Source organism: Nycticebus coucang, chromosome 7, assembly GCF_027406575.1.
Source record: "Nycticebus coucang isolate mNycCou1 chromosome 7, mNycCou1.pri, whole genome shotgun sequence".
In the NCBI taxonomy this organism is placed as follows: Eukaryota; Metazoa; Chordata; class Mammalia; order Primates; family Lorisidae; genus Nycticebus; species Nycticebus coucang.
In genome coordinates, this window is record NC_069786.1 from 38,161,862 (window position 1) to 38,188,867 (window position 27,006).

The 27,006-nt window shown below is 38.4% G+C and overlaps 1 protein-coding gene across 1 annotated transcript in view; it reads left to right on the plus strand.

Annotated features, from left to right (window-relative positions):
- ARHGAP15 (Rho GTPase activating protein 15) overlaps nt 1-25,536 on the plus strand; it is a 624,230-nt gene extending 598,694 nt beyond the window's left edge. The window contains exon 13 of the mRNA XM_053596459.1: nt 25,177-25,536. Coding sequence (XP_053452434.1) covers nt 25,177-25,357 — 181 coding nt within the window. The 3' untranslated portion in view covers nt 25,358-25,536. The remainder of the gene's footprint in view (nt 1-25,176) is intronic.
- Nucleotides 25,537-27,006: the final 1,470 nt, after the last annotated feature.

Here is a 27,006-nt window from a genome sequence, read left to right on the forward strand (position 1 = left end):
AGAAAAGAAATAGCTGAAGATGTTAGTTAACAAATGGAAAAACATACCATGCTCATGGCTGGGAAGAATCAACATTGTTAAAATATCTATACTACCCAAAGAAATATATAATTTTAATGCAATTCCTATTAAAGCTCCATTGTCATATTTTAAAGATCTTGAAAAAATAATACTTCATTTTATATGGAATCAGAAAAAACCTCGAATAGCCAAGACATTACTCAGAAATAAAAACAAAGCAGGAGGAATCACGCTACCAGACCTGAGACTGTACTATAAATCGATAGTGATCAAAACAGCATGGTACTGGCACAAAAACAGAAGTAGATGTCTGGAACAGAATAGAGAACCAAGAGATGAATCCAGCTACTTACCGTTATTTGATCTTTGACAAGCCAATTCAAAACATTCAGTGGGGAAAAGATTCCCTATTTAACAAATGGTGCTGGGTGGACTGGCTGGCAATCTGTAGAAGATTGAAACTGGACCCACACCTTTCACCATTAACTAAGATAGACTCTCCCTGGATAAAAGATTTAAACTTAAGACATGAAACTACAAAAATACTTGAAGAAAGTGCAGGGAAAACTCTTGAAGGAATCAGCCTGGGTGAATATTTTATGAGGAGGACTCCCAGGCAATTGAAGCAGTATCAAGAATACACTACTGGGACCTGATCAAACTAAAAAGCTTCTGCACAGCCAAGAACATAGTAAGTAAAGCAAGCAGACAGCCCTCAGAATGGGAGAAAATATTTGCAGGTTATACCTCTGATAAAGGTCTAATAACCAGAATCCACAGAGAACTCAAACATATTAGCAAGAAAAGAACACATGATCCCATCTCAGGGTGGGCAAGGGACTTGAAGAGAAACTAAAGAAGACAGACGCACAATCTACAGACACATGAAAAAAAGCTCATCATCCTTAAATCCTTAATCATCAGAGAAATGCTAATCAAAACTACTTTGAGATATCGCCTAACCCCAGTAAGAGTAGCCCACATAACAAAATCCCAAAACCAGAGATGCTGGCGCAGATGTGGAGAAAAGGGCACACTTCTACACTACTGGTGGGAATGCACACTAATACATTCCTTCTGGAAGGATATTTGGAGAATACTTAGAGACCTTAAAAATAGACCTGCCATTCGATCCTATAATTCCTTTACTAGGTTTATACCCAGAAGATCACAAAAATCACAATATAGCAAAGACATCTGTACCAGAATTGCAGCCCAATTCATAATCGCTAAGTCATGGAAGAAGCCCAAGTGCCCATCGACCCATGAATGGACTAGCAAATTGTGGTATATGTATACCATGGAATATTATGCAGCCTTAAAGAAAGATGGAGACTTTACCTCCTCTATGTTTACATGGATGGAGCTGGAACATATTCAACTTAGCAAAGTATCTCAGGAATGGAAGAAAAAGTATCCAATGTATTCAGCCCTACTATGAAGCTAAATTATAGCTTTCACATGAAGGCTATAACCCAACTATAGCACAAGACTATGGGGAAGGGGAAGGGAGGGGGGAGGTTTGGGTAGAGGGAGGGTAACGGGTGGGGCCACACCTACGGTGCATCCTAGAATAGGTACAGGCGAAACCTGCTAAATGCAGGATACAAATGTCTACATACAATAACTAAGAAAATGCCATGAAGGCTACATTGAACAGTTTGATGAGAATATTTCAGATTGTATATGAAACCAGCACATTATACCCCTTGATTGCACTAATGTATACAGCTATGATTTAACAATAAAAAAAAATTAATTTAAAAAATAAAATAAAATAGTTCAACATAGTAAATTGCACATGAACTCATGTCCACCCTGTATAATATATAAAGTGTACATAAATATATATTTAAAGTAGACCCATATATGCAGTAGGTGACTGACTACAAACCCTCACATTTCAGGATTCTTATTTTCTGAGTGATGGCTGTGCTCTGCACTTGTCAACATTCCTTTCAAAATATTTCAAGTTAGAGGAACAGAAAGGTGTTTAAAATTGTTAAACAAGGAGATTTGCAAGACAAAGAAATTAGAACTCCTCCAGCCCAACAGACTGATGTTCCAAATGAGGAAACTGAGTCTGAGCAGGGTTAAGAGACTGCCCCATGGTCTTCCAATGAAGTAAGGAGAGAAAACCAGGGTTTCTGTTTCCTTGTATGAGTTCATCTTTCCTTCCAGTTATTCAAACTGTTGGGCCGTAAACCAATAGGCTAAACCTTTTTCATCGAATCATCTGTTTTCTCCAAGTTTCTGTGACATCCTGAGTCAGTTGGCCTCATCGGTCTCCACACAATCCCATAGGTCAGGGAAATAGGGTATTAGACATTGTCTTCTGTGCATATTATCATCTGGATTATGTAGACATAGTCTACAAGAAACCAAGACTTTTCAACACAAACCTCATGACTTCTACATTCTATTTTTGACACTGACTAAAGTATTTTCACACTCACTCATAAAACCTTTGAAAACAGAGCATCCATAGATGATATTTTGCACTAACTGAATTCTCTTTTCATAAAAAACCCTCTAAATGTTACATTATATCTTTGTATTATTTCCAAATTATATTCTCCAGTTCCCCTCTATGATTATTTTTTCAAAGAAAGTAAAAAGGGAGAAGAGTATAGGAGAAAAGTAGGAAGAAAAGGCAGAGAGGAAGGACTCCACATTGTCCCCAACTGAACGAGAAAACAGGATGAAGAATAGCTGTGGATGTAGATAGAAAACCTGGGGGGAGTACACCATTTCTGTTCTGTCCATCCCTCTCTACTGAGGAAAAGATTAACCTGTCAGCTGTGCATAAAGCAAAAACAATTTGTAATGACAAGAAGTTACAGGATCCACAAACTTCATACTGCAAATAAAAGAAGAATAAAGCTGAAGGTAACAAGCCACCTAAATTCAAAGATTTTGCAATCTAATTGAGGGAGATAAAACATATGTGCATGAAATAACTTACAGATAAAAATAAAACATGTCAACAACAGTGTAATACAATCTGAATGTTTAAATGCCAAGAAAGCAAATAAGCAAGTGATCAGAATACAATTCTTAAAGCCTTCCTTGAAGAGACGTGCTTAAATATGATTTGGGTATTGTGCTTGGCATAGATGTGGCAATGAAAATAGTAGTAATGTAAATGTAAAACAATTCCAATGTGCCTGGTCAGAAGGATAGATGAGAAGGTAAATTGACCTGCGAACCCTTAATGGTGTTCATTAATTAATGGCTTTCATTAATTTTTTAAACTGTTTTAAATTAATAGATTGTATTTTTCAGAGAAGATTTAAGTTTATAGAAAAACTGAGCAGAAAGTACAGAGAGTTCTCCTATAACTCCTCTCTACCCACCATAACACACGCACACACACTCAGAGATTCCCCTGTAGTTAATATCTGACATTGGTGTGGTATATTTGTTAAAACTGATGAGCCAGTATTGAGACATTATTCTTAGCTGAAGTCCATAGTTTACATTAGGTTTCACTCTTTGTTCTGTACAAGGGGTTTTGAGAAATGTATAATGACGTGTAACCACCATTATAGTGTCACACAGAGTATTTTCATTGCTCTAAAAATCTCCTGTGCTACAGCTATTCGTCCTTTCCTCCCTCCCCCCAAACCTCTGGCAATCACTGATCTTTTTCTCCATCAAAAGTTTTGCTTTTGCAGACCAGGACACCATGGCTGAGGCCTGTAATCCTAGCTCTCTAGGAGGTGACAAGGGAAGATAAGGAGTCCGAGACCAGCCTGAGTAAGAGTGAAACCCCATTGTTCCTAAAAATGTAAAAAATTATTCAAGCATCCTGGCAGTTGCCTGTAGTTCCAGCTATGTGGGAGACTGGAGGATCACTTGAACCCAGGAGTCTGAGATGGCTGTGAGCCAAGCTGACAGCATGGCACTCCAGCCAAGGCAACCGAGTGAGACTGTCTCAAAAGAAAGAAAGTTCTGCCGTTTCCAAAATGTCCGGTCCTTGGAATCATGCAATGTGTACATCCTCTCCCTTGGCCTCCTTCACTCAGCACTGCGCACTGAAGATGATTCTGTGTCTTGTATGGTTTAGTAGCTCATTTCTTTGTATCACTGAATCATATTCCATTGTGTGGCTATACCCAAGGACATTCATGATCTTTTTTAATGGAAAAACAAAGTTTTAAAAGCTTAAGTTTTAATTTTTCTTTTTTTTTTTTTTTGTAGAGACAGAGTCTCACTGTACCTCTCTCAGGTAGAGTGCCGTGGCGTCACACGGCTCACAGCAACCTCTAACTCTTGGGCTTACGCGATTGATTCTCCTGCCTCAGCCTCCCGAGCAGCTGGGACTACAGGCGCCCGCCACAACGCCCGGCTATTTTTCTGTTGCAGTTTGGCCGGGGCTGGGTTTGAACCCACCACCCTCGGCATATGGGGCCGGCGCCTTACTCACTGAGCCATAGGCACCACCCTTAAGTTTTAATTTTTCAACCAACTCAGTTCTCAGGTAGGAAATCTAGTTGTTTTTATCTGGAGAAATTTTTTTCATCTGGGGGAATAAGTTTTGATCTCCTGCAACATGATACTAAATTATCATTTCTGTCCTTAAACTTGACTTGAGTCAAAGGCCACTTAACCTTCTTGCTTCTGTTCTTTGGTGATGCGAGAGCAGTTAATTATAGAGTATACAACCAAAAGATCAGAATTGTGAAATTAAGTTATGGATTTTCAAATGAATATGGTTATATATATCAAGCACCTCTTGAAGGTAATGTCTTTCCTTTCCTTTGCAACCACAATGCTGTGTTGTCTTCACAAGGAATCAGAATATAATTCCACATTTGAAATTATGCCTTTTTTCTCTCATCTTTGGTTATACTGTTAATTATGTCTAAAAAGCAATTCTATAACCTTTTCAAAAGTGACATCCTAAGCTGTTGTTGATTCTTTAAATGGAAACAAATGTCACCTGGCACACCTGTGACTTTCTTTTTGACACCAAATAACACTGATAACTGAATTACTCTAATAGAAAAGAAAAAAGGCCATTCTGCCATCTGAAAGGAATTTGCAATGAAAACCGCTTACTTGGCCCCATGATTATGTATACACACTGGTTTTAAGGCAGCACACAGGAGGCTTTGCCAAGAAAATTTTAAAGTTCAAGCAGAAAAAATAATCACAATATCTTTCAGTCATTTACTGCTTCTATTTATTTCTCTCAAATGCACGTTTAAATGCTCTCTACACACAGATATCACTTGGTAGGCGGGGTATATCTTATTACTGGGTTATTTTCCAGTACATTTGGTGTAGTTAAGGTAAAGTATATTAACTTTCTCTCGAAATAAGGATGAAAATAGCAGCCATGAATGCATCAGCCATTGTCAGGAAGTTAAAAACTGACAGGAGGTCCAAATAATCAACTCTGCCTGGTGCATACACTATAGTTTTCCCCTGGGATATCTGGTCTAATCCGACAATGTATCTGACTGGCATGAATGTAGAATTACTTTCAATAAAGATTTTATTTCAAGCTTGGATGATTTCCCCCAAAACATCTTGTCACTAAGGCACAGTATATCATAGAATATCTGATTATTTTCCCCATACAAGTCAGCTTTTGAGGGGGGAAAAATACACATTTCAACTCAAGTACTCAACTCAGGTCAATTCACTATAAAAAAAATCACATTTCAACATATCTAGACTGATTAAAGATTTGCTGTGTTAAAGAAATCATGGAGCTGTCGAAGAGAGCTTACCCTAAAGTCTGGAAATGTAAAAAATAAGTAACATGTTAGCTCAACTACGGTTTGTACTGCCCCTGCAATTGAAGAGCAGGCAGGACAGATGACTCCACGAACTGGCACCTGACTTCTCAAATATGTGTCTTTTTGCAAGTAACAAATATTTAAAGGTCACATCCTCCAATAAGTGTGCAGTTGTTTCCAGGCTATGTGAGAAATATGAATGGCCTGGTCCTAATCCCACTGAAATGCTCTTCATTTCTCTGTTCACCCTTCGCTTGTCTCTATTCCCTTCCCTTCTTTCATGATTCTGTGTGGAGTCAGCACGTTCAAGATAGGCTAACAGTAGGTAACAGTACATTACTCTATTTCGAATTCACTTAAATGTTTCATTTGCTGCTTGCTTACATTAGCTCAGCCTTGGTGTCACATTGTTTAATTTACGTTTGGTTCCTATAATCTTAAAAATAGCTTATGTTACCTAGAGAGTTTCACCCTTTTCTTACTAGAAAGCACACAAATCATATGATTTAGCTCTAATGGGACAGGGGTAATTATTTTAACATTTAATAATCAGAGCACATTATATTTATATAACATTTTAAATTTAAAATCTCTTTTATCTCTATTATTATATTTTATGACTAACATATATAATATTATGATAAGAAGTATGTACACAAATAGAAACTCAGGCTGGATAATAGGAGATAAAACTCTAGAGGGGTCAGGAAAGGTCGAGAATTGAGTCGTTGTTCTTTGACTGTGTTAGTTCTATGAACTTTGGACAGATCATTTAACCAAGAGATGACCCTAAACTTGGCTGCACATGAGATTCATCTGTGAAGATTTTTAGAAACTCAAGAGTCCTGGGCCTTAACCTTGAACCCCAACATCAGAATCTCTGTGCAATCCCTTTCCTTTTTTAAAGCTCTAGCCATAGTAGAAAACCAGTGAGTCCTAATCTCCTTTCCTTGTTTATAAAATAACAATTGACAGAAGCAAAGGAAATCACATATAATAAAAATTAGTGTTTCTATAGTTTACAAAGGGTTTTCACATATTCTTTTCATTTAATCTTCTAAACAACCCATGAGATCACTTTTGCCATTAAATTCACTTTCTAAATGAGGAATCTGAGCCTCAGAGAACTGCTAAGGCCTGAGACCGCAGAATCAGTACATGAACAACTAGCACTTAAGATTCTGAGATTCCAGCTTGCAGCTTTCCCTAAAGCAGTGGTTCTGTCCCCCAGGTACAACAGAATCCCATGTGGAGCTTTTAAAACATACCCAGGGCTCACTGCAGGGCATTTGCAACAGATTCTCTGTGGATAAGTCCCAGACCTGATATGGTTTTGAATGTTCCACAGATGATATTAATATGTAGGCTGAACTGTGAATCTCTGCCCTAGAATGACCAGAGCAATTGTGGAAAATAGAAAGTACTGTACAGATGTAGTACGATGGTTCTACCCCAGTTTTTTTTTTTTTTTTTTTTATTGTTGGGGATTCATTGAGGGTACAATAAGCCAGGTTACACTGATTGCAATTGTTAGGTAAAGTCCCTCTTGCAATCATGTCTTGCCCCCATAAAGTGTGACACACACCAAGGCCCCACCCCCCTTCCTCCATCCCTCTTTCTGCCCCCCCCATAACCTTAATTGTCATTAATTGTCCTCATATCAAAATTGAGTACATAGGTTCTACCCCAGTTTTGCTAATGACTAAGCATGAATTCCAAGTGGACGAGAATGATGCATGCGCACAGGGCTGGGCAGACCGAGGCTGTGGACTAGATTTTGGGTCTTCTTCACAAACTGGTTTCCTTTCTATGGTAACTTCTCAGATTCCCCAGAGCTCATGCTTGCTGTCTCAGGTTTAGCATGGCACCAGTTATCTATTAACACTAACATAAGCAGAAGAGAGAGCAGGTTGGGGAAGAAAGAGAAGTCAAACTCTGATGTGGACCCAACAAAGCCTGGACACCCAGAGGAACTCTAGGGCATCTAGGGCCCGTTGCAGTTGTCTCCAGGTGGACCAGGATGACATGGCTTCGATATACTTTCAGCTGCAATCAGTCATTAGCTGTGTGCTATCTCTGAGAAATACCTTTTAAGAGGAAGCTTTTGAAGGATGAGCTCCCAGCCCTGCAGCTGCAGTTGGGCTGAGCTCAGCTCCTGGTCTCCTTCCCCTACTGGCTGTTCCAGATTCTGTTCCTCCTCAGTTATGGCCTCTGCTGATCACAGTGGCAGATCTAGTGCAGAGTTCCTTCTATGATGATCCAAGCTCCCATTCATCCCATCGTCTCAAAGATTTTGCCCTGTCCATTAACCATCACAACTAAGCAACAGAAAACTGGAGGCCCCTTCTGGAGCATGTGGGTGCCACACATGTTACTCCCTGTCCCCATGATATAACAGCAACTCTACCTCCTTCTTGTGGTCAGGGTTAATCACACCTGTCTACACAGTGACTCTTCTCCTTGCCTGCTGGTCCCTGGACCTAAGAAGCCCCACATGCCCGGAAGCAGCAGTGGTTTATAACACAGCGATTAGAGGTGCCATCCTAAAGCAGTGATATGAACAGAGCACCCTGCCCATTTACTTTGCCTCTGAGGATGTTGTGTTCCAGTGACCATCTTCACAGGCTCTGTACACCAGGTCTCCATGGCTGCCCCTTGGCCCTGCTGGTTATTATTAAAATTGCACCTCCCTGGCTTCTAGCAGATAAGACCCAATTACCTAGCTGCTGTCACTTCAGTATCTTATCATCATCTCTGTCAGTGAGCCTGGTTCAGTAATGGGCTCTCCCACAGTTAACCTGCATTTAATAGAGTAAAGGCCCCTATAATCATAATTTTTTTGTTTGGCAACAGCTCTTCAAAATCATTGACCACAGTTCCTATCCACAACCTTCTGCTATTATTTTTTAGTGCCTTATACATTACACCTCCTCCTCTCCCCCACAGGTAGAACATCCTAACTCACCGCCAGTTAGAATTTTAACAACTGGACAGGAACTTTGCTGCCATTACTGACAGACTCCTCCTTGCCAGCCAGGAAGCAGGTGACCCAGCTCTAAATCCTCATCATATGGCTGGCTTTCATAGGCCACTCCTAGAACCCATCATCACAGTCTAAGTTCTACAGGAAGAGACCCTGAAACAGAGCTGGACCATGCAGGGTATTATTAAGTTTCAACTTCTGTCGAAAGAGGAGGTAGTAATGAACTGAGGTGCAGACCCAGTAAAGCCTCCACTGATGCCACAGGGAGCTCTGGAGCACATGGGGCCTAAGTTGTTCCACAGTGGACAGGCATGGTCCAGCCTTTACACTGACTGTGGGATCAGTGTCCTCGAGCAAAGCAGCTCTCTGCCACTGAGGCAAGCCCTGAAGAAGACAGGGAAAGGCTATCTGCTAACCCTACAACTAAGCATGATATCCTTCCTTGAAAGGGGACCTGACCAGCCCATCTCTACATCCAAAGCAGCCACTCTCATTATCAAATTGATAAATGTAGGGATTGTCCCTTGGCAGCTTGGAGACTTAGCCTCTTTTAAAAGGCTTCATAAATGATTGGTAGTGATCCCTAAAACATGAGACATTTATGTTGTAGAACTTCTTACAACATGGAATGTGCTGGCCTATAGAACAATGAGTTAGCCCTACATTCATATTTACAAGGACATATGCAGAAACTGGCACAATTTGTTCCTCCAATACAATGCAGATGACAAATATATACATGTAAAAGCCAAAATAATTTTCTTTCCTTAAAGTATTGTATACTTTTGAAAGCATTTATATTTCTGAAGATGGATTGAGGATTTTACCAAAAATAGAATTTGATGGTCAAATTGTTGATGCCCCCCCAAAAAAACTAATGTCATTAACTTTATACCATCTATGGTATAAACCGGATAAAAATAGTTCTCTATTCTAAATTCCTGTTACCAGTTGGGTTCAAATGAGACATGTATTGGAAACTCACTGTCAGATAGTGTATGGGAAGCAAAGGCACCAGCTGATAACAGGCTTCAAGATCCAGTAGTGCTCTTCATCTTTGCGTTCGTGTTCTTACCCTCTCAGAGTAGATATGAAACTCAGATGCGCGAGAAATGTAATTATTGTGCTATGATTGTAACTTAATTTCTCTTTAAAGGCCTGTTCTTCTAAATGACTTGAATTTAGTCAATTCAGGCTATCTTCTAGACTTTTCCTGGGTTTGTTTCTAGTTCTGGAGGGTTATGTACAGCCTGACCGTTTGAGGTAGGAAGAGTAAGTACCCTTTGTGCATTTAACATACATGGGTCACTATGAAAGTTTTGAGACAGACTATGTTATGGTCCATTATTTTACTTCCAGAAACACTGTCAGCTTTCTGCTTCGCTCCATGCTGGTTTCAACTTGCTTAGCTTATTGGTGTTGCTGGGAAGGCTTCCTTTCCTTCTGTCCATGTAGATTTTATGTTTCTTCAATTTTTTGTATCTCAAAACTTTCATAATGACCCACGTGTTTACTGAGCATCTGTACTTATGAGCCAAACACTATTCTGGTCCAATGAGACAGTTCAAAGCAAAAACAGAGTTTTTGTGCTTAAGGCATTTACATTCTACTGAAGAACAATACTACAGCATATTATCAGGGTAGAAAGTGTCTGGCTCCTGCCACATCTGCAGAGCTGTCTTCATTCCCGCTGATTTTCAGTCATTGTCCCCGACTTCTAACCCCAGGCCTGGATCTCAGTCACTGTTCAGGGTACTATGGGAAGCTGCTGCAGCTCACCTTTTCCTTGACAAAGCAGGCAGAACTTTCTACCTAACTATTCCCAGTATCCTGAGCAGGGGCAGCTCTGGAATCTTACCATATTACCAGGTTCCCCCAGGAGGAAGAACATGGGTTTGTCTGATGTCAAGATCCTCAGACCCTCTAAATAAAGCCTGAACACCCAAGAAAGAGGAGTAGGAAGGACTCAGGACTAGGCCACTTCCATGGGACCTCCACGAAGTCTCAGCTCTCTGTCACTCTCTCTCTCCTAGTCCAGAAAAGCTTTCTCTAGTCAAGCAGCAGAACCGCCTGGCCCTTCCTCTACCCTTCCAGTTTATTGATTAGACCTTAGCTGGCTGCAGCTCTGAAGCCTTTGGCACTGAGGCTTTTGAAACCCAAAAGCATAGTCCTTTGCAATTCAAATGCCCTGCCTTGCAGTAATCAAAAGCACTTTCCCTGTTTTTCTGCGGTATTACCCCTCTGCTGAGGCCATAAATGCTGCTGACTGGCTCTTGAGGAAAGGCAAGAAGTAAAAGGAAGGGTGGAGAAGAAATCTCAGTTATTATATATTATCCCATCTCATCACAAATGATGCTTTGTCTTTCCCAGAATTCTGTCGTTATTACTTCAGAAGCCCCAAGCACACTTGAAAGGTCATTCATCCTACCACCCAATAGAGGAATCTGAAATATCCTCCTGAATACCTCTCCTGATGGGCTTTTTCTGTACAAAGTATTTAGCAACCTTGATAGATGCTCTCAGTACTTTTCCAGTATATATAGGGGGAAAAAAATCTATCCCATATCTTAAGTGGTAGGATTATGAGTGATTTTTATTTTCTTCTTTTGACTTATCTGCATTTTCTAAATTTTCTATGGTAAATATGAATCATTATTGTTTTGAAGTAAACTTTTCCATTTTCACAACATCAATTCTTCTATGAAGGTAAATGGGTCTCTGGGCCAATTCCTGTAACTGAATTATAAAAGGAAAATTTGCCTTTTCTTCCATGTCACAGCTTTTTGCAGTCAGCCATTACGGCTTCTCGAACTATTCTTTTCTACAAACCGAAGACCTTCAGTTCCTGTGCTCTTCCACTGAGGAGTCACACTGCTGGGCACATTTACGTAAAGCTGTGCTCACTAGCTTTACGGTGCCCCCTGCACCAGGCCCAGTGGTGCACACTTGCAACCCCTGCTACTCAGGCGGCTGAGATGAGAGGATCACTTAAGCTTGGGAGTTCAAGACCAGCCTAAGCAACATAGATAGACCTTGTCTCAAATTTTTACATAATTTTTAAAAGGTCAAGTCACTATGGAAAGTGTCTAAGATTTATCTTTCCTCAAAAGGTAAAATTAAGCATGGGTAATTGAATGATGGTTCCCAAATTACAACCAATTCTCTTTTAGCTATTCTGGGACCTTTTAAACAGAGACAATTTTTGAGAAAACAGGTTAAGATATAGCTACCCTTAATGAAATTGAAGTAGCTCTTCTCTTCACCTATATGAAAAATGAAAGAGAAGTTGAGGAATTCTTACTCTGCATACTGAAAGTATTTCTTTTAGGTTTAGTTAATATCGCAAGGCAAATATTTAAGTTTTGTTCTTTCCACTAATATCTTATAATTATATGCATTATTCTGCCTGACTTAATTAATGCTGATCCATGCACAACATCCAGTATTCTGCATAAAATGTTACCAACACATACTAGTTTTATAATAGCTTTATTGGAAAAATTCAAGAAGAGAATAATTACAGTCTCACAATTTTTTTCCTAAAAATGCTACCAATGTGTAATATATTTTCTAGCCTTTCTACCCTAAAAGCAGAGTAATGTCTTCCCAGGCTGTTGATATTATCAGTGGTTATTGGTATATCAGTAGAGCTCAGGGAATAAAAATTAAGACTTCTTTTGCTGCTGAAAATCATTTTAACTTGAGGGAAAACACCTAAGGGAAACCATACTGAAATTCTCCATCATTTTGCTATTAGAGCATTTACATTCACAGTGAAAAATGAATCCTTTCAGAAGTTTTAAAAACTGTGTGAATCAGGAGAATAATGTGACAGTTTAATTTTTTTTTTTTTTTTGTAGAGACAGAGTCTCACTTTATGGCCCTTGGTAGAGTGCCGTGGCCTCACACAGCTCACAGCAACCTCCAACTCCGGGGCTTAAGCGATTCTCTTGCCTCAGCCTCCCAAGTAGCTGGGACTACAGGCGCCTGCCACAACGCCCGGCTATTTTTTGGTTGCAGTTTGGCCGGGGCCGGGTCCGAACCCGCCACCCTTGGCATACGGGGCCGACGCCCTACCGACTGAGCCACAGGCGCTGCCCGACAGTTTAATTTTTTAAAACATACTAATTTGGTTTTTCTTCCCTCTGATCACCTTTCTCATCTGTGTAGATACGTCCTTGAATGTGAATTATGTAATAAAAAAAAAAAATGAAATATCTAACTCCAGTCTTCTTGCTGACTCAACTCACTTCTCTCCCAAGACTTCCTCAGCTCTCAGCTCTTCACATAAAAAATCCCTTAGAGGCACAACATTAAGTGTATGGCACACTTCTTGAGGATGGGACACAATTATAAAAGGGACTTTACCTAACAAATCCTAATTCTTTGTACCCTCAATTAACCTGAAACAAACAAACGAACAAGAATAGAAGCCCCTTGATTTCCAACTCAGGACTCTTAGATTTTAGTTAATTGCAGAAACTATATCCACATACTAGAGCAGGTGTCCTCAAACTGTGGCCCGTGGGCCACATGAAGCAGTGTGAATTGTATTTGTTACTGTTTTGTTTTTTTACTTCAAAATAAGATATGTGCAGTGTGCATAGGAATTTGTTCATAGTTGTTTTTTTTTTTTTTTAACTATAGTCCGGCCCTCCAACCGTCTGAGGGACAATGAATTGGCACCCTGTTTAAAAAGTTTGAGGACGTCTGTACTAGAGTAATAAAGATCTTGGTCTTCATCTAGGCTCTGCCACTTACTTGCTATGTGGCTTTGATCAAATTATTCAATCTTTCTCAGGCTAATTTTTTTTATTGACTTTATTTATTTATTTTTTTATTGTTAAATCATAGCTGTGTACATTTGTGCAATCAAGGTTCTGGTTTCATATGCAATCTGAAATATTCTCATCAAACTGTTCAACGTAGCCTTCATGGCATTTTCTTAGTTATTGTATGTAGACATTTGTATTCTACATTTAGCAGGTTTCACCTGTACCCATTCTAAGATATGGGTAGGTGTGGGCCCACCCATTACCCTCCCTCCACCCTGACTTCCCCCCTCCCATCCTCTCCCTTGGCCCTTTCCCCATAGTCTTGTGCTATAGTTGGGTTATAGCCTTCATGTGAAAGCTACAAATTAGCTTCATAGTAGGGCTGAGTACATTGGATACTTTTTCTTCCATTATTGAGATAATTTGCTAAGAAGAATATGTTCCAGCTCCATCTGTGTAAGCATGAAAGAGATAAAGTCTCCATCTTTCTTTAAGGCTGCATAATATTCCATGGTCTACATGTACCACAAGAAAAGCTCATCATCCTTAATCATCAGAGAAATGCAAATCAAAACTATTTTGAAATATCACCTAACCCCAGTAATAGTAGCCCACATAACAAAATCCCCAAACCAGAGATGTTGGCATGGATGCGGAGAAAAGGGCACACTTCTACACTGCTGGTGGGAATGCACACTAATACGTTCCTTTTGGAAGGATGTTTGGAGAATACTTAGAGATCTAAAAATAGACCTGCCATTCGATCCTATAATTCCTTTACTAGGTATACACCCAGAAGACCAAAAATCACAATATAACAAAGACATCTGTACCAGAATGTTTATTGCAGCCCAATTCATAATTGCTAAGTCAAGGAAGAAGCCCAAGTGCCCATCGACCCACGAATGGACTCTCAGGCTAATTTTAATCATCTGAAAAAGTTCATCTGAAACTTTTCTTTTACTTTTGAAAAAAATAAGAGGAGAAATATTCCTAATATATAATAAAGTTACAGGGATATAAACAGAAAAGTACCAGTTCAGAATACACGCTGGGATTATCAGCACAAGAGTACCAGAGTGTGTATAGCTGAGTTAGGGAGCTGCATGAAAGAGGTAGCATCACAAATCAATAGAGAATGGTGGTCTGACAACAAATGCCATTGGGGAAATTAGCCTGCATTTGGAAAAAAAAAAATTTAAATCACCATTGTATTTCCAACATGAAAACATATTTAAGATGAATTAGAGGGTATGTTTAAAAATGAAATCATGTTGATAATATTTATCTTGTCTCTTTAAATGAATAAATCCTATAATAATAAAAAACAATGGTAAAAATTTTAAAAACTGTAGTACTATATATGACTATATGAGAACTTAAGAAAATAAAATGAAGGAATATAAGAACTGAGAGAATATATGTGAACAAAAATAATGAAAAGTTACTCTTAACATGTTTAAAACTTAGAAATGCATATATAAAAGGATACTTATTATAGCATTGTCTGTAATAGTAAAGAATTAGAAGCAATCTAAAAGCCCACCAGCGGAGGAATGGTTAAATAAATTAAGGTATTTCCATACTATATAATGTAACAACTTTTTAAAAAAGAATGAGGTATTTTTATATGTACTGACTTGGAAAGATGCCCATGATATATAGTTAAGGGGGGGAAAGCAAATTTCAGCACATTAGGTATTTTCTTATTTCATCTTTTTAAAAAAGAAAAAATTATATATATATGTGTGTGTATATGTGTGTGTGTGATATATATATGCATATATATATGATAGGTAGATGGATAGATAGATGGGTTGAAAAACATCCAGAAGGAACACCCATCTGTTAATTATAGTTATAAAGGAGTTTGACTAGGAATCAGGAGAGGTTTTTTACTTTTTCTTTAGATATTTCTGAGTAGTGCATTCTTTTTCAAAGACTTTGCATTAGTTTTGCCATACAAAATAAATAAAATGAGTTAAATAAACAAGCATAAAATTATACATGTTTTTATAGGAAAGAAGGCAGAATCTATTCACAGAAGGAAAAATACATGACTACTTACTTGCTTTTTTTTTTAACTTCTTCTCCATTTCCTAACTTCAAAGAAGCCTAATTTGAAAGAATGGCAAACCATCTTTCACCTATGGCAATTATTTTAAAAAGAATACTAAATGATAAGAATGCTAACAGGACTAATAGGCCCTCCCACCAGTTAGCATGTATTCTTCTTAATGATCCAGTGCTAGTTCCAAGCTGTGGTCCTGGACCAGACGTCTCACTAGCTTTGGGGAATTTGTAAAGAAGGCAGTTTATCAAGACTCACTAGACTCGCTGAATTAGGAATCTGGGGGAGGAACCCAGCAAGCTGTGTTTTAATACACTTTCCCAATTATCATTATGATGATAAAGTTTGAGTGCCATCGATCTGGTTGTTACATTTCTATTTAATGCTAAGGCAAGGTGTCTCAACAGTGGCACCATTGCCATTTGGAGCTGGATGATTCTTCATTGTGGGAGGCTGTCCCAGGCATTATAGAATGTTTAGCAGAAGTCTTTACCTGTACCCACTAGATGCCAGTAACAATTTCCCACCTTACCTGGTCATGCCAATCCAGAATGTCCTCGGATATTGCCAAATGCATCAGAGATAAAGGAAGTGTGGGTGAGTGGGGGAAGAAGGATACAGTATTGCTCCAGGTGGAAACCACTGCCTAAAGACATACTCCAAAATATAGAGGAAGGGCACCAGGAGAGATTATTTTGTTTATCAATCTCACTCATACTGAGAAATCATAGGGTACAACTCATTCTGTCACCCAAAAAAGGTGGTGACTAAATGGTGTACATCACATATATAAGAAATGAGAATTACTCATGTTAGAGGTGGATAATACTAGATACAAAATTATAAAAGGTACATTTTCTCAAATATTTAGGTAAAGTATACAAACATTAATGTCATCTCTAAATGCCAGTAGTATTGTTCTCCTGCTCTCAACCCACAAACTGATTCCCATTACACTTAATTCAATCCCAAATTTTTACCAAGGCCACCAAGTATCTCCTACTTCTCTCCCTACACCCTGGCCACCAGCCATACTACATGTCCCCTTGTCTGTTCCTAGAACCAGCAAGCACAAGCTCACGGCTGGAGCACGTGAGCTTATAGTTCCCTGCCTGGAATTCTTATAATCCCTATAGCTTATAGTTCCCTGCCTGGAATTCTTATAATCCCTATAGCTTATAGTTCCCTGCCTGGAATTCTTATAATCCCTATAGCTTATAGTTCCCTGCCTGGAATTCTTCCTCCCCACTGTGTGCACCTTAGTAAGATGCTGCTCAGCTCTCCCTTCCTTAGAGAAAGCTTCCCTGAGAACCAGGTCTTAATCTACTTCCATGTGGCACTTCCCACCACTCTCTGCTCATTAGAATTACCTGAGTGTTCTTCAAAAATGAGAGCAGCCTGGCGCTGCCCATACCAAGTAAATGAGAATCTCTGGGGATGCACTCCGGGCCATCAGCACGTTTTTAAAAGCTCCCCAGCGTCAGTGGAAGAACTGCTTCTGTTCTTACTTTCTCTTGAAGTACTTCAGTGCCTGAAATCAGATTATATATTGATTAGTGTGTTCTTTGTTATCTGTTTCCCCCACTAGATTATAAACTTCATCTGAGTAGGGATTCCTTATCTGTTTTACTTGTTGCACTATTTCCAACGTCTGAAATTAGTGCTCAAGCCATAGGTATTCAACATATTTTTATAAATGAATAATAAATGGTTACACTATGTTACCAGTGTTTATTTCCTCTTATGATACTTTCTAAACTTTTCAAATTTTCTCTACTAGAATGTGTTATTTTATAATCAGAAAAAAGAAATCAAAGCTACCTTTTAAACTTGTCTTTCAAAATTGGGATATATTTGAAGCACAGTGATGAGCACACAGAAGATATTCAACAAATAGTTAACTGTTGTTAATGTTCCTTTTTGATATTATCTATTATGTTGGGTGTTTGGCTCTTTTATTTGTGGTTGTTCTTATGGAATATACATGTCTATTCCCAGTAGAAATAAATTATTAATTGATGCCTATGTGCATTTTTTATTTTTTTAGTTCTCACTGCTTATTAAATATTCTAAATATTGCTTTAAAGATACTTTAGAATATACCTGTTATGTCCAATCAACCATATAATAAAATGAATAATTGAAAATGTTTCAATCTTCTCTATTGAAATAAATACAAACAGGTTAGTATAGAATAAATGCAGAGAATCAAGCCATGTTAGCCATCAGCATGCACCTTTATACCATCAGTGTATAAAGCTTGCAGAGAACTGTGTACACCTGCCTTTAAAGATAATTCAAAAGCAAAGGTGTCAGAATATAGCAATAATTTCCATGTCAGATGATAGTTATTAACTCATTTTGGAAAATAATAATGATATGATGTTTAGATATAAAATTTAAGACTTTTCAATTAGTTTAAACCAGTGGATTTATAAACATACAAAAAATGGCTGAGTTATCTGTGAACAACCACCTTAAAACACACTATTATTAAATGTGAAAACACTTACAAATACTCTCTCACTCTTGCAACATATGAATATCTTTCTGACTTACAACTGTAACTTTAAAAAAGGTAGAATTTCTGCTAAGGCCCCAATCTTATAAAAAGGCCAGTGTTAGATAGCAGTATAGTTTCTGCAAATTGAGGGTAGGCAAGCATATGGTTAGCATGGATCCCCCCCAAAATAGTTATAGCACATAGGAAACATAAGTTGAGCATATTGAAAATGTATTCTATTTTTAACAGCCTCTCTTCAGTTAAGTGGTCAAAGTCACAATTAGCATTTCACATGCAGTGACTGAGCTATATTCGCAAACCAGGTGTGACCTGACGGAAGGAATACACTTATCACCACACTCTCCTCATTCAAATAAAACCATCCTAAACTTATATCTGTTGGAAAATCACAGCATTCCATACATAAGGAGGGGAGTATTTCTAACATACCTCTGTAACTTGAGAGTTGTCCTGCTGGCAATTATGTGGCTTTCAACACGCTTTACAAGTCACTGTGGTAACAGCAAAGCACAAATTTAAAAGGAAGTTTGCATCCATCAATCTATTTAGAGCTGGACTATTATTAAATGCTTTGGTCTTCTTAACTCAGCATTAATTTTTAGTTGTATAGTAAAGTTCTCTTCCAGCTTGAGTCATTTGGCTATGATTTCACACAACTAAGAAATTTCTTCGAGTTAGCAATTCAGCTCATTTTTGGAAAACCTTACCCAGCATAAGGCTTTTTTGAGAGGATATTTTTTTGGTCTGGGGTCTAACATCTGTAACACTGGATTATAGATTGTTTCTAAAATAAACTTAAATTGACGGATCATTGCTTCTTTCATTTGGGCCTGACAACAGGTAGCGCTGACTTTTCTTCTTTTTAGGGTGGAAACTGTATATCACTTTTCGGCTCTTGCAAGAAAAATGAATTCCTATTCATTTTAAAATTTTATAAACTTGAATTTTACTTAGAGAATTACTTTGGCTGTGAATATATATGAAGAGTTATTTCATGAACAAGTTCATAGAATCATATTTGTTGTTTTAAACTAAGCAGTATTACTAAATAGGCTTTCTCTAAATAGTTGCAGTTTGGGGTCTTTTCCCCAATTAGCTAAACATTCATAGGCACGAAACTTGAGCTCTTCGTGCTCCTTAGATTCAGATATCTTTGTTATAAAGATTTCTTTTTTTTTTTTTGGCCGGGGCTGGGTTTGAACCCACTACCTCCGGCATAAGGGGCCAGTGCCCTACTCCTTGAGCCACAGGCGCCACCCCATAAGGATTTCTTGGGAGTAAATTAATGGTGAGTAAGTACACAGCAAGAGGAGTTCCCACATACGGACAGCAAAGCTGTGTGTTGTCGCACTGTCCTGGCCACTCACCACGTCAGTGTGTTAGTCTCCCAGCATGTCCCTGCCCTTACCTTTCTCATTCAGATTTGTTCTTTTGCCTTTTAGCCTTTGTTTTATTGATAAAAGGGAGTTTCTTTCAGTTCTGGGCTGAAAACAGATTAAATCGTAGCTCAATATTTACAACAGGGTCTTGGAGTTTAAGGGCTAATGAAATCTAAGCCTGACCAGAGGGGTGGAGCTTGTCAGAAATGACCACAATCTGACCTCTCTCTGAGTTAGCCATCACAGGACTATGAAGCTAGGGCAGGGTAGGAAGATAAAATCTGTAACATTTTCTGGCGTACATGTAGTAGGCCCTAGCAAATAACCCTAGAGAAGCTTTTCCTAATATACATTCCTTAGTGTCACTCAGGAAAGAGGATCTGCGTATGGCTGTATGAGAGGAGAGTAATTTAAGGAAGACACAAATTAAACAAAGGTAAGCAGGGATAATTTTCTACAAGACTTTTCAGAGCCTTTATTATACTTTTGTGCATGGTAAATGTTCGAGAAAAAGGAATGACACACAATTTTTCCAAAACCTTTACTTTGGAGTGACTTATTTTGTAAAGTATGTCACAGAAATGATGTTTTGCAGAACCCACTTTAATGAAAGGCATTGCCAAACCCATGGTAAAAATGTATATAGTTTCTGAATCAGATCCTCCCCTTCACTATGCAACTCAACTCTAGTTTAAGCTACTGGAAGTACAACTTACTGTTTTTGAGAGTTTTCCATCTTAGATAGGAGATTGAATTATTTTTTTCCATGCAACGATTTTATTTCTTTCAGTAGCCTATGTTTCTCTTCTACATATGTTTTACTAGTTGAAGCCTTCAGAAATAATGGCACTTGCAATGCCCAGCTGGTCCCCACAGTAAGAGTGAAAATTATGATATCTATCGATGTGAGGTAAAAAAAAAAAAAATGAGATATAAATAATTTTCCAGGATAGCATTCTAACTATATTTTTGAACTCATGGTTGATTCCCTATGTGTTTCTAAATCAACCACTTAACCATTTAATAGTCTAGCAAGGTAGGAAATATATAAGTTCACATTTGAATGGTAAAGTTTATAACAGCATTAAATACATTTTCCCCAGACAGCTTCAGTTTGGGGGCTTTTTTTGCTAAAAATGTCTATCCTCACTGACTGCTAGAAAGGAGTCTATTCTAATTTAAACTTTTATATGAGAATATATTTGCCTGTCAACATGAACCAAATAATTCAGTAGCTGGTGACTTCTACCCAAATTTGGTCCCTATCTTTTCTAAACTAAAGATAGTGATGTTTTAACATACCGTCTACTGTTTGGTTGATATTCAAAAAGAAATTGCCAATTTATACACAGACAGAGATATACACACACATGCATACATAAACAAGACAGCATATATTCTATATAATATGCATCTATGTTTCCTTATTAACTTTCTTCTTAATTACATTTGAATTTTGTAAAAGTTATTGTAAGTAATTTAATTTTTTCAACATAGGAGGAAAAAATTCCAAGCTGCCAAGAAAATCTAACCTGCAGTAATATACATATACCAAGAATACTAAACTGTGTTATTTCTGAAATTGTACTTACAATAAAATTACTTTAAAGCACTCATAATTTAGAGTTTCATTGAAATCAAATGGGAAGCATGAAGTGAAATGAATATTTACACATTTTGTGCAGAAAGGCGCAAAATGAACGTTTGTCTACAGGAAATTTAGGAAACTGATGTATTAGCAGAAATTCCTTGCCAAGGTCCTCCACCCTCAATGAAGTCTGCCAGCTAAGATAAAGAAACCTTCACATAAGGTTAACCTGGATGTGGGCGGTGCCTGTGGCTTCATGGGTACCCATATACATATGGCGCTGGCCCCATATACCAAGGGAGGTTTGGCCCCAGCCAAACTACAACAAAAAATAGCCGGGCATTATGGCAGGCGCCCATAGTCCCAGCTACTTAGGAGGCTGAGGCAGGAGAATCGCCTAAGCCCAGGAGTTGGAGGTTGCTGTGAGTTGTAACGCCACGGCACTCTACCGAGGGTGATAAAGTGACACTCTGTCTCTAAAAAAAAAAAAAAAAAAGAGGTTAACCTGGACGTGCAGCTCTAGTCTGATTCTCCAATCTATTTAAACTGCAATCTTGATCCTTGCTCTAGATTTCACCTTGGTCTGGATTCTGAAACTAGGCCTTTTGCTGACCAGGAAAAATATAATGAGCTCTGGGGCAATAGAAAAAGTAGCCCCATTTTAACCTTCTTGCTCTTTCCTCATGGCCTAAGTCTTATCAGTTATATGCTTCTTGTAGCCCTAGGAGAGCTGAATTATTCCTCCACTTGCCCAAGTTCCTCCAAAAATGAACAGCTCTTCATACTTCTACCTCATAATCTCCTGACATCCATGTCTTCTTCCTGATACAACCAGATCTTGGACCCCCCCTACACTGATTTCTACCCTCACTTTATGGGTATGACTCAATTTGGGCTCCCAGTTAGCCTAATTTTGACTGCCCTTGCCACCAACTGAAATTATAGCCATAATGAAATAGGTAAGCGTATGTCCAATCCTCAGTCTATCTTTACATCATCCCTTTCCCTTTTCAGGCTCCCTGGACTCCAGGTCCTAATGTTCTTCTACTACCCTGTCAGCCAAGCTGCCCCGTAGAAAGCATTTATCGTCATACATTGAATACTCTTTTGCTTTTGATTCTACCTTCTCTGTGATTTATGGTCTCTGAGCCCTGTTCTCTGCTAGATAAATCTTATCAATTTAGACCTTTGCTACCAGTAGAAAAAGTTGTTAAAGCATCTTTCATCTAATAGATACTCAATTGATTGTTTATGTTATCTTTCTCCATATTTGCCTTTAACAATTTTTTTTATTAGTGGAGTCAATGAAGAATTTAATATTATAGAAAGGTATTTAAAACCAAAGGGGAAAATATGTATTTTCTTCATAATGAATCATACTATTCATGTCTGGTGGTGGCTCAAGAGAGATCTCAAACTGAGATAAATCAGCATATTAAAAAGAAACAAGGGCCCATTCCATTTGCCCAAGCTACAGGTTGGATGCTTAAATCATTCAACAGGCTTTTGGTAAATGAAGTAGCAAAGCAGCTTGGCTTCTTAGATTCCAAAGGAAACTTTAAATCTGAAGTCTCAGATATTCACTGATACTCTAAAAATATAAGAATCCTTCCAGAAATGTAGTCATGCCAATACTGCTCACAGGTATAAATGCTCTCCATTTAAAGCAGAAGAAAAAAGAAAATGGAGGCAGAATATCTTAAATATTTGATCCAAATTTGAGAGTCATTTTACCTAGAAGAATCCTACTATAACAAGGCTGTCCATCACAATTCTACAGTGCGGAACAAAAATTCAGACCCTCCTAAATAGTCAATCTTATTATCACATAGAGGGTGGCAGAGTGAAAATTCAGCCCAATTGTTAGGCCCAGAAGTCAAAACAGACACCTGGGCAATGAAGCTTCCCCAAGTGCTAGAATCAAACTGCCTGGATTTGAACCTCAGCTCTGGGTAACCTTGACCTTGTCGCTACTGCGTACCTCCAGTACCTCCAGTGCTCACATTTTAAACAGGCTTAATAATAGAAGCTACTTCTTGGGATGGTTATGTTGATTAAGTGAGTCAATAATATTGCTTATAGCAATAGTTGCTTACTATTTACATTGGTCAAGTCGAGTACATTTTGCTGGCCACCAGGCATGCCACAAGCTTGTGCTGTGGGTAGGTACAAGTCAATGCACATATGTCTTTGGCCTTTCTCAGTCTCTTTCAGGAGAGGGAAGACATGGCCTTGTGTTCACAGAAGTAGTTCTTCAGAGATTGAGTTTTGTGAAAGAGAAAGGGCAGTTACCCCTATCTCCAGTTTTGTTTTCCAAGGCTTCCTTTAGCTGAGGTCAGCTGCAGTCTGAAAATACGAAATGGAAAATTCCAAAAACAAGCAATTCATAAGTCTTAAATGGCACACTGTTCTGAGTAGCATAACAAACTCTCCTGCCTGGGATGTGAAGCCTCCCTTTGCCCAGCACACCCACACATACACTCCCGTTAGTCACTTAGTAGTCCTCTCAGTTACCAGATCCACTGTCACAGAGTCATATGGCAGTGCTTATGTTCAGGGAACCCTTATTTTACTTAATGGTGGCCCCAAAGCACAAGAATAGTGATGGGGCAATCCAGATAATCCAATAAGAAGCTCTCAAGTTCTTCCTTTAAATGAAAAGGGGAAAAGTTCTTGACTTAGTAAGAACAAAAAAATCATCTGCTCAGGTTGCTAAGAATGAATCTTCCCTCCATGAGATTGTAAAGAGAGGAAAAGAAATTCATGCTAGTTTTTCTACTGCCCTTCCAACTGCAAAATGTTACAGCCACAATATGTGGTAAAGGCTTAGCTGAGATGGAAAAGGCATGACATCTGTGGATGAAAGACAGAAACAGAAACTGATCACTGGCAGTCGGGTTCCGTACTGTCTACAGTTTCAGGCATCCACTGGGGGTCCTGGAACATATCTTCCGAGGATGGCAGACTGCTGTAATGCAAGTCTTCCTGCCTCTTAGGATTCAAAACTACATAGACCCATGTAGGACAAACAAAGTCCTCTCAAGTCCAACCAACTCAACAACATTCCATGCTGAGCTCTGAGGCCAGAGACCCCACAGTCTTGTAATAAGCTCCTTTGCTTCCTTTATTCTCTACGGTCTATGCATCTTGGGTTGGGATGTTTGGTAGAGTGAAGATTTTAGCATTTCTCAAAACCCTGTCCTTCTTTAACCTATCCTTATTTCCTTACCATCACTATAACACGACTATTCTGAATTTTAATATAAAACCAAGTAGGCGTCAGTTGTGAGAACAAGCATTATTTTTTAAAGTCTCTGTTTTTAGGATAGTGCTTTATTTTCTTTTTTAGGAGTCTGTGTTGAAACAGCAAGGCATTACCATCAACAAAACCAAATCCTAATGTTTCATTGGTGTGGCAGTTCTCCATACAGTGCTTAAACAAGCAAACACTGATTTGATTCCAGTGGGATTCTTTTGCTGTGCTAAGGCTACAGGATACTGCATTGCATGGTAGCATAAGCTAAATTGTACAAAGGACTGGAGACACTTAGAATTTTACCATATACCTAAATGTGTCAGAACCTACCTCCTCTATAAAACATATGCCAGTTAGCATTTTCCAGTAACACTCTATAATCACTAAAAACCTAAATTTTTCTCCATCCTAATGTCTACCTTCAATTATTAATTATGCATATATTTTTCCCTTTATTTTGTTTGTATTCTTATGTATTTTATTCATGTTTTCTCCATTGACTATAAACATTTTAAAGGCTAAATCTTAACTCCACATTAATATTTGCTGTTTAATCCATTTATTCATTCATTTCACAAATATTTGTTGAGTACCCATGATGCCCAGGTATTATGGGAATAAAAAGTTGGACAAAGCAAAGCATTCTTTCCCCCATACCATAGTTTCTCTCTATATACAGTAAACTATGGATGTAGATAATTAATGTATGATAGCTTTTATTCCTGAACAAGAAAAATTTTTTATAATTCCAGAGTAGCACAATTTCATTTCAAACTCCAATGGAATGTTTGTTTGTTTGTTTTCCTCCTCTCTTTTTCTCCTCCCACAGGATAGTGGCCAGAGCCTCCAAGAACCTGATGTCCACACAAAGCTTAGGGATTGTATTTGGACCCACCCTTCTGCGAGCTGAAAATGAAACAGGGAACATGGCGGTTCACATGGTCTACCAGAACCAGATCGCTGAGCTCATGCTGAGCGAGTACAGTAAGATCTTCGGCTCAGAAGACTGACAGACAAGACAAGTACTGAATATGTTCACATCTGTCTCGATGCCTAATATTTTTACATTTCTGTAAACATATTTCTGAAATATTTTTTTCCTTTCAAGTGACAGATGCCTCGTTTTGTGAAAACTTAATGATGATTTTGTGTTTAAGTTCCAAACATTTGAATAAAATAATTGACAATATTTGCCTATATATGTGTTCTACATTAACCCTTTCGGTGCTCTTCTTTTTAACCCTTCCAGACGCACATCATTCATGCCTCACACTATGAAATGATGTTCAGAGTAAAGCACATAACCAAAACTCGACTTAATTCTCCAGGGCATCACGGTGCAGTTGCATCTATGCAGATGCATGAGTGTGAGTGTGGTTGAGAGATGGGTGTGCAAGCGTGCACACGTGCCTTCTCAACATCCATGCTGCCTCAGGCATATCCACGTAGACCTCCTTGTACACAGTAAGACCAAAAGAGGTGGGAAAGTAGAAGCCCAGTATTTTTCAAATAAGGCAAGGATATCAGATTCTCAACCAAAATAGACATATTTTACCTTTCCAGAACATTTTTTGGATACATAAAATACAGCTCAGCTATTCTCGGTGCTATGTGGTGAAATTTATAAATACGTGTTGAATGGCAATTTTTCTGAAGAAAAATGACAGTTCAAAGCATGTGCCATTGGATATGTTTTTTCATAAATACTATTTGTAGTCTCATAAACACACTATCTTATAAATTAGAAGCAAAATTAGTGCCCTGCAACTTTGATCTTTATATTATACAGGAATTGCCTGACTGCTCATTTTTAATGTTAACATCCATTTTGAATCTTCATCGAACTGTATATCTTCCTTTTCCTTGGCTATGTCATTTTATGTAGGATTTTTATTATGCTTCTGAGAATGCTTTATTGGTGAATTACATTAAATCCATCTAGAAAGAACTTTTTTAAAAGGATTTTTTTCATGTGCCCTATGGATTACTTGACTAGACTTGGATTGCTTTATCCATTTGATGGTTAGTTTCAGTTGTCATGGATAAACAAAAGGGTAGCTGTCTAGAATATATCAAACATTGTTTTATTTTCAAAAGTATGTTCTAGCTGAACACATCTCATACCGGTTTTATGAAAGTATTCTGCTGATAAAAATGTAGAGTTATGTTTGACAACTTTTTAATCAAATTCAAATGGAATAAATAAAACTAATCCAGTGCGATAAAGAGTAAGTCTAGTTATCGATTTGCTCATAAAATGAAAAATAAAGCATGTAAATAAAACATATGAAGCATGGATCCAAGAGCAAACACTTAGAGTGATAATGAGCTCAGAGGCAGACGCTGTCTGCCTAGAGGGAGTGTTCAGGAGAGGGACAGAGGCTGCTCAGGAGACAGGCAGAAGTGCAGGCAGCTCTAGCATCCACAAAGCTGCCTGAGAAAGGAGAGGGCTTCCTCGCCCCTCTTGAATGTCTTCATTTTAGCAACACACCAATAAGTGGGTTCATGGCCAAGAACAGAGAAGCCACCACAGTGTCTGCTGAAGTGTGGTTTCATTGGGTCGGACGGATGCACTCACCATCAAACCAAGAAAAGCCACATGAGGCAGAACCCCATGATCTAAAGTCACCATAACAGTGAGCTAACAGACTTGCTACCT